Genomic DNA, 12,649 nt, shown 5'->3' with positions numbered 1-12,649 from the left:
ATCTCTGAAAATGCCTTTTCAGGCACAACCAGAAGGCATATATCATAGACAATTCTAAATTTAGTCAAGTTCACAGCCTAGCTTAATTCCCACAGGTACTTTATCACAGATTATCCCCAAATTCTCCCACCTATCTCTTGTTGAATTGCTGCCATTCATTTTTCTTACCCAAGAGCTAGAATTATCTCTTGCATCACTACCACCATTATTTTAAGTAAGTAGCCATCTTTTATATCAATAAACATAGGGAAATTAACAGTATAGTGGTGCAGGAGGCATCAGTGGATCCTATGTGCACAAGGAATCTAAAAAAACAAAAAGAGTTAAAGCCGGACAGAAGGATTTGCAATATCTGAAAGTAAAATCAAAGCAAATACAGAGCTTTTTACCAAGAATAACAAACAGGGTACTGAACTTTCCAGAAATAAAGATACTAAGAAAATCCTGGAAAGGAAAGAGCAAGAATTATAGTGACTGGAACTGGACTAGGAACATTTCAGAGCCTCTCTGGAAACTTGTTCGTTGACATCAGGAGGGAAAGAGAGAGCTGGTGCTCCCAGGACAGCTGAGTGGAACTAAGCAACAGCTCCCCCTTCAGGCAGGGTATTGCACACAGATGGGAGCAGCCCCTGCACCCTCTCACAGGGAGTCTGCAGTAGTGAAGTGGATGATTCCAGTAAAGGGGAGGGAGTTCAACGTAAAACATTAACTCTTCAGCATTAAGGATCAGTGATGGACAGTTTTGTGAAGTCCCTGGACGGAGGTGTAAAAGTCAACTATTGTAAAAATCAGTTTGTGTTTGTGGTGATTGGAATTGTAACAAGTACATTTGCCATCACACACAGCTGTGAATTCTTAGTCAATTCCATTTGAGTGCCTTTGGATTCCATGTTGCAGCTGTTGGTGTGGGGAGTCTTGAAGTTGAGCCAGTGCACTTGAGGTTGATGCCCATGTGCCTGTACAATGTGGTCATCAATTCAAAAGGCTTGAAATGCATCAAAGAGAGCTCAGAATTCACCCATTTACTTGGTGACTTTTTAATGATGAAGATCGAGAGGCAAGTCTTTACATTTTGCATTCATACAATCTGGTTTACCAAGTAGCCCTTTGAGTTTCAGTTATCTATTCCCATATTCTGCCATGTCTAAGAGCCATAATTTCTACTTGTGGGCTGCTGCCCTGGAGCTCCTGGAAGCCCCCTGTGTTCTGGAGAGGTGTGATGGAGCACCAGTGAATTAGTGAACATGCTTTTGTCTCTTCCTCTCCCCAGGTCCTTTGTGTTCAAACTGTCACTCACTATTCATGCTGTGTTAGTGTTGGCAAGACATGACTGACTACAGATAGAATAATGGATCAATATCTCTCGTATCCTTCATAGGAGCATCATATTTGTTAGGTGAGGGGTCAATATTGCCAGAGAGGTCACTAAAAAGACTTCTGGAGAGTCTCTGAGAACCTAGGAAACGTTTTCTGGAGTCTCTCTTGCTGCTTCAGTGGCTGCTCACACCAGCAGGTCAAGCTGAATATGGGAGATGATACCAGCGTCTGCCATGTGGTCAGTGTTCTCCAGGACGCATTTCTGTGAAAAGCAATTCTTTGTCGCACTAGTACCTATAATCCCTCTAATGTGCAGGTTTACTTTTAAAACCTTTAATAAACTTACGTCAGATGACATTGGACATTTTAGTTCCGTATTTTGTGTGTGTGTGTGTGTGAGTGATTCTTTTATTTCTATATAAAAAATGATGAGTAAAAATGGCTGCTGTTCCCATGCTCCAGATGCATATGTAGCAGAGGATGGCCCTGTTGGACATCAAAGGGAGGAGAGGCCCTTGGCCCTGAGAAGACTCCATGCCCCAGTATAGGGGAATGCCAGGACAGGGGAGCAGGAGTGGGTGGGTTGATGAGCAGGGGGAGCAGGGAATGGGTTAGGGTTTTTTTTTTTGCAGGGAGGGGGGACCAGTAAAGGGGACATTTGAAATGTAAATAAAGAATATATCTAATAAAAAAAGAAAAATGAAATGGCTGAGAATTTCCCAATATTGATGAACATCTAAATTTTAGATGTAGAGAACCTAATAGATCCCCAATAACATAAAAAGCTTAGTGGATATAATCTTTGCTAAGAAAAATTTAAACTTCATAAGAAAAGAAAATGTAGTGTTTTTTTATTTAGATAGAAAATTTACTTATAATTATGCAGTAGAAAATGAGGCATTCACAATAGTAACATCTTGAAAGTTAGAAAATGAAGCAGACCATTTAAATATATAAAAATTTAATCAACAAAATGAGTAGAATAACATAACATACATGACTATTATTTATTAGTTGGTAATATATAAATTTAATATTCATATATGTGAACTTAACAAAATGAATTAAACAAACAAACAAACTAAAAAGGCTGCTGTTAAGTTCATCTTTGGCTATGATTGTCCTGAATATTCTAGGTAAATACTAATACCAATGGCCCATGACAAACATGTTTCTGAAACACAGAGTTCATGGGCAAATATGCATGGAGAAGAGAAAGCCATGTGAAAATGAAGTCAGAGTTGAAAGTATTTTAATAGCCATCAGAAATACATATATATATGTACATATATGTATATATACAAATATATGCTCAATTTGATACATTTTGGGGGTACTTGGGAAAATAGTTTATATGGAAACAAACTATATATTCATAGAAATCCTTTATTACCATTTCTAGTTCTATTTCTATTTTTGGACGTGAATTACCACATATGCCATTTTCTTATCTGGTGTAAGTGTTCTCTTATCTCTCTGTGCTGTATGATGTCTTGTTCCTTAATCGCTTTTCACAAGACCTTGCCTCATAAAGATCCTCTCACTGCCCTGTGGTGGTGCTGGTGGTGCACGCCCTTAATTCCAGCAGTCAGTAAGCAAAGGCAGGCTTATCTCTGTGAGTTTGAGCCAGCCTGGTCTACAGAGTGAGTTCTAGGGAAGTTAGAGCTACACAGAGAAACTCTGTTTTTTTTTTAAAAAAGTTTTATCACCTACTAATGTTGTATTTGTGACTAAGTTTTCAATATATGAACCTTTGGGGATACGGACACTTGCTTTTTTCAATAAGTTGAAAGGTAAAAAAATTCATGTAATTTTTGTTTGTTTTTTCTTTTTTCTTTTTTTCTTTTTTTTAAGGCAGAGTTTCTTGGAACTCACTCTGTAGACCAGACTGACCTTGAACTCAAAGGTTAACCTGCCTCTGCCTTCCTAGTCCTGGGATTACCTTATGGCAAACTCAAATCCTTTAAATTCCACAATATTAAGCCAAGATAAGAAAGTTTGAGAGTTTTATTACTTTTTATAAACTCAAATTCACAGAATTTTACTTTATTTCCAAGTCCTGGGATTAAAGTGGTGTGTCACGACCTCATGGCAAACTCAAATCCTTTTAATTCCACAATATTAAGCCAAGATCAGAAATTTTGAGAATTTTATTACTTTTTATAAACTCAAATTCACAGAATTTTACTTTATTAAGAACTATACCATTTTGTTCAATAATACAAAGCTTATATTTCTACATAGTTGGTGTACATTCATAGTAGATCTTCCTCTGAGATGCAGATGGGATTTCCTACAGCTGTGGATTAAAATGGAAAGTTTAAACACATAACCCATTCTCCTTGACAGCAGTTATCAGATAATGGTTAGGCTTACATAAATGTCTGACAAATATACTGTCAATATTTTCCAAAAGATGTCCCACATAAATCTCACAAGGTTTCAAAAATGGTAAACATGAATCATTAGCTCATCATTAAAGGATATACTTAAGATAAATTTGATATATGTTTGACAGCTTTATCACAAGGCATTGGCCACATGCACTTTAAATATTAAATGGAATTTAATGTGTATTCTTTTGTGATTGGGTCATCTCACTCAGGATGACATTCTTCAGTTCCACCCACTTGCCTATGAATTTCATGAATTCATTGTTTTTAATAGCTAAGTAGTATTCTATAGTGTAAATATACCACATTTTCCATATCCATTCTTCCATTGAGGGATATCTGGGTTATTTCCAGCTTCTGGCTATTATAAATAGGGCTGCTATGAACATAGAGAAGCATGTGTCCTTATTACACGCTGGGGAATCCTCTGGGTATTCACCCAGGAGTGGTATAGTGGGGTTCTCTGGTAGTATCATGCCCAGTTTTCTGATGCACTGCCAGACTGATTTCCAGAGTGATTGTACCAGCTTGCAACCTCACCAGCAGTGGAGGAGTGTTCCTCTTTCCCCACATCCCTGTCAGCACCTGTTTTCTCCTGAGTTTTTGTTCTTAGCCATTCTGACTGGTGTAAGGTGAAATCTCAGGGTTGTTTTGATTTGCATTTCCCTGATGACTAAGGATGTTGAATATTTCTTTAGGTGCTTCTCAGTCATTCGATATTCCTCAGGTGAAAATTCTTTGTTTTGCTCTGTACCCCATTTTTAATAGGGTTATTTGGCTCTCTGGAGTTTACCTTCTTGAGTTCTTTGTATATCTTGGATATTAGCTCTTTGTCAGACGTAGGGTTGGTAAAGATCTTTTCCCAATTTGTTGGTTGCCGTTTTGTCCTTTGAAACTGGGGAAGAGCCTTGAGCACATGGGCACAGGGGAAAATTTCCTGAACAGAACACCAATAGCTTATGCTCTAAGATCAAGAATTGACAAATGGGACCTCATAAAATTACAAAGTTTCTGTAAGGCAAAGGATTTTTATTTCTTGACCTCCATATAAATTCTTCATCTTCTGACAATAATAATTCTAGCTGGTGCAAGATGATGGCTATTATTTTAAATTTTTATTTATTTAGTGATAATTGATTCTGACCACTTTTCATATACCTGTTAGTCATTCACGTATCTTCTCTTGAGAAGTGTGTATTTAAGTGCTTGGTCAGCCTGTTCCTTTTTTGATAGTTCTAAGGGGAATCATACTCTGGGTCTTTGATATGCTAGATGAATGCTTAGTGACTGAACTGAATCTCCTTTAACCACCTTTAATTAGCTTTTAAAATTATTATTGAGTGTAGTTATTTATATTTGTTAATCTCTTATCACATCCTCCCATTCTCTTCACAAAACTTAATTTTAATGGCTTCAGAGGATGAAAAAACTTGGATGTGGACTAGTGTGGGCTTAGATTTTTCTCTTAACCTACTTTATTTTGTGTTCTGGAATGTTTCAATCTCCCTTCTAGCCCACCAACCAGAGGTAAGGAAAGAAGAAAGTTTATGGGAAAAGGGGTTGTGGACCTGTTTAGAAGTAGTTCTTTGGAGTGATTCCACTCTTCATTGTCAGGATACTAGCAGCCCAGTCTAACAGCCAACACCAAACATGATCAGTAGCAGCAGCTCAGTCCACCAGAAGCCACAAGGTTCCACAGAATCGGTTTGAGTCAGCAGAAGTGGTCTGTGAAGACCAGGGAAGTCTTGCTTCACCAGGGAAGACCATGGAAGACCAAAGAAGGGTAGTAAGGGTACCAGTGCAAAAGTGACCTCTCACCGTTTATGGGATTACATTTATACTGTTTTCAAACATCACACACCTTCTCAAGCATCTGATCCAACAAAACATCAAATGCCCCCTCATGTGTCTGCTTCAGCAAATCATCCTCTCACAAGACAGCTTCCAGACGCTGGGCAGTGGTGGTGCACGCCTGTAATCCCAGCACGTGGGAGGCAGAGGAAGCAGATTTCTGAGTTCGAGGACAGCCTGGTCTACAGAGTGAGTTCCGGTATAGCCAGGGCTATACAGAGAAACCCTGTCTTGAAAAACCAAAAACCAACCAACCAACCAACCAACCAAACAAAACCACCATCTCATGACACAACTGAGTTTCCAAATAAACCAGAAATTTCCACTCAGTCTAGAGTTTCAAGGATAAAATTAAAAAGTTATGGAGGCCATAAAAAGTGAGCTGGCATAGTTCATGAAATAGAAAAATAAATGTAGAAATTAAGGCCACACCAAAAGTAGTAAAACAGAACAACCAATCCCTGCTGGGGGGAGAGGATTTGGGGAGGTTCAGTGGAACACTTCTCCATTACTGTGTGTGAGCCCTGTGATTGATATAGCACTGGAAAAAGCAAAGAATAAAAATCAAAGACAAAAGCAAAATGGAAAAGCAATCTATGATAAGGTTGAAAACAAATGGGAATGAGAAATCAACTCAAGGAAATAAAAAGTATAGCTGTGAAGCAGGAAAAGGACATCTAATATATTTTCAATAAATGTCCCTAAAGAAATAAAATATGTGATAAACAGGAAAATACAAAGGCATTTTTCAAGAGGAAATGTGAAGCCAGGGCTGGTGGTATACACTTTTGATTCCAGCACTCAGAAGGAGGAGGCAGGTGGATCTCTATGAGTTTGAGGCTAGCCTAATCCACATCATGAGTTTCATGACAGCCAGAGCTACATAGAGAGACTGTCTCAAACAAACAAATGAAAAACAAAAAAAGAAAGATTAGATTATAAGAAAAAAGATATTGAAATTTGACTTTCAAGAAAATCTAGATTGATTTCAGGACAACAGATAGGCTGCAAGAATGATTCACCTTAACAGTAAAACTGCAATTTTGGAATATAAGATCATACATGAAACATTTGGAAGAAAGGGGCTGGTTCTTTCTTTACCTTTCCATCTGGTTGACTACTTCTGAGGGCCATATTTTAAAACATTATATATATATATATAATATTCCAATAATTGCTGTATAATTATACAAATAAGTACACACAGAGTAGAGCTACCGTGAGGCATTTTAGAAGATATGCCATATAGAAAAGCGAGTTCCTTGGAGTAGAAACTTAAATCTCACAGTGATTTGTTATTAGTAAAAAGTTTATATAAAACAAATGAAATGGTAGTATTCATTAAGAATGTTTAGCCTTTTACTTTGTGTCTGAGACTTAGTTAAAAATCCGAGAAACAAAGTCATATAATACAGACTTCTCTGGCCAGATTTTTCATTCTGCTAGACTTGATTTGGGCACTCAATTAAGCTATTGTATAGGATTAAAATTTACCTAATGTGAAGGTGATGCTCTATCTGTTAATTTCCATAACACATAAAATACTTCCAGATAACAAGCCAAAACACTAGGAAATATAGTAAGTTTCCTGGATGAGCTCTTCGGTGGATAATAGGTTTTCCAGTTTCTTGTGTAGTTTGAAAACACCTAAGAGGAGCTCATGTAAAGTGGTTAGCAATCTTCTGGACTGTGCCTGAAGGACAAGTTAAAGTGGAGGGGCTTGTATTAATCTGAGCAACAGAACTCAAGCAGAAATCAAGATTCTGTTTTGTTTTTGTTATTTTGCTTATTTTCCACTCTAAGTTATACTTTCAATTAAAAAAAAACCTTGGAAATATTTCAATCAGGAGAAAGTGTGAAGAATGTCTTTAAGGTTTTGCTAAAGAGAATTTTTGTCAGTTTAGGATTTGATGTTCATTTCTCTGTGCTATCAAAAAGGCAAATATAAGAGCTGGAGAGATGTCTCAGTGATTCAGAGCACTGGCTGCTGTTCCAGAGAACGTGGGGTCCACTCCCAGCGCCTGTACACCTGTAGGCTTTTTTTTTCTTTTTACAATTATTTGTAACTCTAGTCTCTGGAGGATCTAATGTTCTCTTTTGGCCTCTGCAGGTACCAGGTACGCATATGATTACACACACACACACACACACACACACACACACACACACACCATCCATACACATAAAATAAAAAAAATCTAAAATTTTAAAGTGGCAGATATATTTGGCCTTCATCATTGGGCTAGCCTTTCTATTAACCATTGCTTCTCCATAAATTCTAGTTTACTTGGACAAAAATGTAATGTCATGGGGGAGTTGGAAGGTGTATGACAGGGATGGCTATCAGGAGCTATCTGTCTATTCATGACTCAAATGAGATTCTTTGAAAGTGGCTGTCAATGACAGTTTAAACAGGCAGATAGCAAAAAGAAAAACGTAAAAAATGTGATGTTGCCTATAACTTTTGTGAAAAATTCCCATGCTGTTTCTGTGTTTTTTCTATTCCTTATATCTTAATCTACACTCCCCCTCCCCCCCCACACTGTCCTCCTGGACACGGCTCAGAATTTCTAAACCTGATGTAATTGCTGGTTTGACTTTAGGTCCAAAACTAAAGAGGACTTCTCAAATGCATACAACTTTCCAGCTGTATTTATTCTGCTGTGAATAAGTGGGAAAATGCAAAGAATACTCGTACATCCCTCAGCAGGCAGATGATTTCACAAGCATCTTGAACAGTTATCAGTTTTAGAATTGGGGAGCTCATACATTACATGCACATGATGTGTGTGTGTGTGTGTGTGTGTGTGTGTAAAAGTCAAGAGGACAATTTCACAAGTCAGTTCTCTCTTAGCCACCTCGCTAGGCTAAGCTGAGAGGAGACCGTGCAAATCCTACCCCCCGGGCAGATGAACGGATCATTCACTGTGATTTGGAAATTTGGTGAGGAACAAACTCACTTGTATGGTCTATTTTACATCTGGTAAAGTCTTTTAGTGATGTCCACACTGTGGTGTGTGTCTTGCTTTTACTTTTGTCTCAAATTTGGTAAAGTTTGCTTTGATTGGTAAAGTAAACCAGTGAGGACACATTTACCATTTTCATTGCGCTGTGTTGCCTCCATTATTTCTAGTTCCTTGATGAGACAGAGAATCTGCCTGTGATGCCCAGGGGGATAATTGGTATTTAGTGTAACACCGTAGTTAATAATTCCACTTTTGGTCTTAAGAAGAGAATGCTGGAATTGTCCATTTAAATCAGCAAATTAAAAACAGAACATTTCACACATACATAAAAGTCGAGAGAATTGTGTGATTAACATACACGTGCAGTCATTCACATTCAAAAATCGTTACTAGCTAGATACAATTTTGTGGGAACTTCTGTTTTTGATCCCATTCAGGTTTTGGCTTGCAAATTTGGATCCTCGGGGGGCTCTGAACAACTGTATCAAATGAAAGATTTGAATGAGCAATTTAGTGTTTAATATTTAATTAAACCATTCTTTTTTTTCAGCTCACCCTTCGGGGGAAAGAGGCTGACTGCAGGGTGCTAGGTAACACGTGGACTTTTTTTTTCTTTAAAGAGAGATACTTCTCATAAAACTGATCACTATTCTCTCTGCAGATCAGGTTGAAAGCGGAAGCTGCTTCTCTCTGCTGCTCTCTAAAGCTTGTAGGGAATGAATTTTGGGTCCTGGCCACACTGTGTTGAAGAACACCAGGCAGTGCTTTCTTTTTCTCCACCTGGTCATAGGTCCTCTTTGCGGACAGTTGGCAAGCTTGCGGTTTTACTTTTTTAGTTTTGACTCATTGATGGCATCTTATTCTCTCCAGTCTAGGGTAGCTTGAAAAGAAAGGGTGGGTAGTTACTCCTAAGGGAATTGAAACGGGTTCGCCTAAAAATCAATCAGAGCACAGAACCTTTCTCCTGCTGGCTCTACTGCCTACAAAAAGCTGAATCTAGAGAAATTTGAAATGAACACCAGTGCTGGTCCCGAGAGACCCACCTTTTCGCCCCATATTGAACTTACAATAGCCGGCCAAGAGCCCAACAGTCACAGGAGTTTACCAAGTAAGCGTCACTCATCAGTTCCTCCACCGTCTTTCAGGTCCAGATTACCATTAGTCGCCAGGAGCCAGCCAGGCACAGGACCCCAGCCAGGGGAGAGCGCGGTCTGAGCCTCCCCACCCATGCAGTTTACCTCTGTACCCCTAGGCGGCGCTGCGCTCCTCCGCACCCAGTACACCCATCAGCCTAGCTTGGGCGGAACGCCAGTGGCCGCAGCATTTCGAACTTGCAATGCAAGCAGGCTGAACAGCTCGCGCGTTTTCCAGGCTCCTTTTCTCCGGGAGTTCGGAGCATGGTCCCGGGTCGCCGCAACACCTGGTGTGTGGACACCGAAAGGGAGGATGGTGGGCTGGGGCATGGTGGTTCTCTGTTGGTGGGTCTCTTGTGGTGCTGCAACGGGACAGCTGGAGTACTCGGTGTTGGAGGAGACGGAGCCCGGAGTTACTGTAGGCAATATCGCCTCTGACTTGAAGCTGTCAGCAGCTGCTCTGTCTTTGCGGAACTTTCGCTTCCTTTCCAACCACAGAGAGCTCTATTTCGGGGTGGACATGGGCAGCGGTAGCTTGGTGGTTCAAGAGCCAGCGGACCGCGAGCGGCTGTGCGGGGCCAAAGCTGCTTGTATCCTGACATACGAACTAATGTTCGAGGACCCTCTGGAGCTGCACAAAATGCGCATTCACCTCCTAGACACCAACGACAATTCACCCCTCTTCCCTGCTGGAGATGTGCACCTGCACATCCCCGAGTTCCTGCCACCCGGAGCCCGGTTCACTCTTCCGAATGCTCAAGATGCTGATGAGGGAAGTAACGGGGCGCTAAGTTACAGCCTAAGCATTAGCCAGCACTTTCGCTTGGACATGGGATCGCGGGTCGATGGTAGCAAATACCCAGAGCTGGTGCTGGAGAAAGCGCTGGATCGAGAGCAGCGGGACACCCACCTGCTGGTGCTCACTGCTCAGGATGGTGGCCTGCCTGTACGCTCTGGGGCCGCTCAAGTCACTATCACTGTGGTGGACACCAATGACAATGCACCTGTATTTGAGCACTCCGTATACAGTACCAAGGTTCCAGAGACTGCACCCAATGGAACTGTGCTATTCCACGTTCAAGCCTTGGATCCGGATGAAGGATCCAATGGAGAAGTCTGGTACTCCTTAAGCAACAGCACACCAGCAGAGCTGAGGCACCTCTTTCACGTGCATCCTAAAAGTGGGGAGGTTCAGGTAGCTGCTTCACTAGGTCCACCGGAAACGTTGTTGGAAGCATTTGTTGAAGCAAGAGATGAAGGTGCTTTTAGTCTATCTAGCACTACTAAACTGCTTGTAGAGGTGACTGATGTGAACGATCACGCCCCCCAGATGGACTTCATGACCTTCTCCAGCCCAGTACTCGAGGATGCAGCTCCTGGCACAGTAATTGCTCTCCTTAGTGTAAAGGATGAGGACCTTGGTTCCAATGGTAAGGTCACTTGTAGCATGTCCAGCAAAGGCCCCTTTCAGTTGAAGGCTTCCTTTGATAGCTACTACAGATTGCTGACTGATGGGCCCCTGGATCGGGAGCAAGCAAGTGAATACCAGATCCAGATCTCTGCTTCAGATGGTGGCTCGCCCCCATTAAGCACCCGAAGGACACTCACTGTGTCAGTTGCTGATGTGAATGATAACACACCAAGCTTTTCTCAACCACAACAGGAACTTTTTGTGGCTGAAAACAATAGCCCTGGAGTTTCTTTAGGCTGTGTGTTCGCTGAGGACCCAGACCTGGGGGAGAATGGCCTTGTCTTTTATGAGCTGTTGGACGTCATTTCTGAAGAGATGCCAGTTTCCTCCAGCTTGGTGGCAGTAGAACCAAGCAGTGGTGTTATCACTGCTAAAACGTCCTTTGACTTTGAGCAGCTCAGGGGGTTTAACTTCCAAGTGGAAGGTCGAGATGGTGGCATTCCTCCCAGAAGTGCCACAGTGACTGTGAACTTGTTTGTGGTAGACAGGAATGACAATGCACCAGACATCTTGTTTCCCTTGCCTAGAAACGGCTCTATCCCAGTGGAAAGAGTGCCCCGCTCAGCCCGAGCTGGACACCTGGTCACAAAAGTGGTAGCAGAGGATGCAGACAGTGGTTCCAATGCCTGGCTCTCCTATCACATTTCTCAGGCTTCTGACTCTAGTCTTTTCAGAATTTCAGTCGACACGGGAGAGCTGAGGACTGCACGTTTAGTTTTTCCCACTGATTCCGTTAAGCAGAGCGTGGTGGTCGTGGTTCAGGACCACGGAGAGCCTCCGCTGTCCTCCTCTGTTATTCTGGGCGTGCTGCTCAGCAATGAGGCTCCCCAGGTCATTCCAGACTTTGAAGATATCTGGGAACCAAGGGCACAGCTTTCTGCCCGGAACTTGTACTTGGTAATAGCCCTGGTCTGCGTTTCCTTTTTATTTCTGGGGTGCTTGCTTTTCTTTGTGTGCATCAAGTTGAACCAGAGCCCAGATTGTTGCTCCCAGAACTTCTGTCATTCTCCAGAAAATGTGAGACACGAGAGGACGATGGCCTCTAGTCCTTGGATGACATCAGCCACAATAGATGTCACCACAGTGGAGAGACTTTCTCAGACATATCTCTATCGAGCCTCTCTGGGACCAGGCTATGGTAATAACAGCTTGCTCTTGCATGGGAAATACAAGGCTGCTGATCTGAGAAATCTGGCCCCTGGTGTAGGACTGAATTTGCCAATATCCTGTGTTCAGATTCGGAATAGGAAAGGGGATCATACAAATATGAAGGCTATGGTAAGCACACCTTATGGGTTTTGACTCCTCTGGCAAAGATAAAGTTTCTAGCTATGCTCTAGGGTATTTCTTAGATGAGTCTTTCTTTGGTTTATGTTAACCATTTGAATACTTTCTCATATGTCAGGAATTTTGTCAATGTGCATTAGAATAATGTTTTAGACCTCAAGGAATTTATTTAATTTTTATAAATTAAATGTTAAAGATTGTGTGTGTGTGTGTGTTCATGTACATGTGTGA

At 41.3% G+C, this 12,649-nt stretch overlaps 2 protein-coding genes across 3 annotated transcripts in view; both read left to right on the top strand.

Annotated features, from left to right (window-relative positions):
• LOC127663731 (protocadherin alpha-4) overlaps positions 1 to 12,649 on the top strand; it is a 213,887-nt gene that overhangs the window by 102,459 nt on the left and 98,779 nt on the right. The window lies entirely within an intron of this gene.
• The window catches only part of Pcdhac1 (protocadherin alpha subfamily C, 1), a 56,939-nt gene continuing 54,263 nt past the window's right edge, over positions 9,974 to 12,649 (top strand). The window contains exon 1 of the mRNA XM_052155981.1: positions 9,974 to 12,409. Coding sequence (XP_052011941.1) covers positions 9,974 to 12,409 — 2,436 coding nt within the window. The remainder of the gene's footprint in view (positions 12,410 to 12,649) is intronic.

Source organism: Apodemus sylvaticus, chromosome 13 (genome assembly GCF_947179515.1).
Source record: "Apodemus sylvaticus chromosome 13, mApoSyl1.1, whole genome shotgun sequence".
Lineage (NCBI taxonomy): Eukaryota > Metazoa > Chordata > Mammalia > Rodentia > Muridae > Apodemus > Apodemus sylvaticus.
Note: the sequence above shows the minus strand (reverse complement) of the source record. Positions and strands in the feature narration are given on the sequence as shown.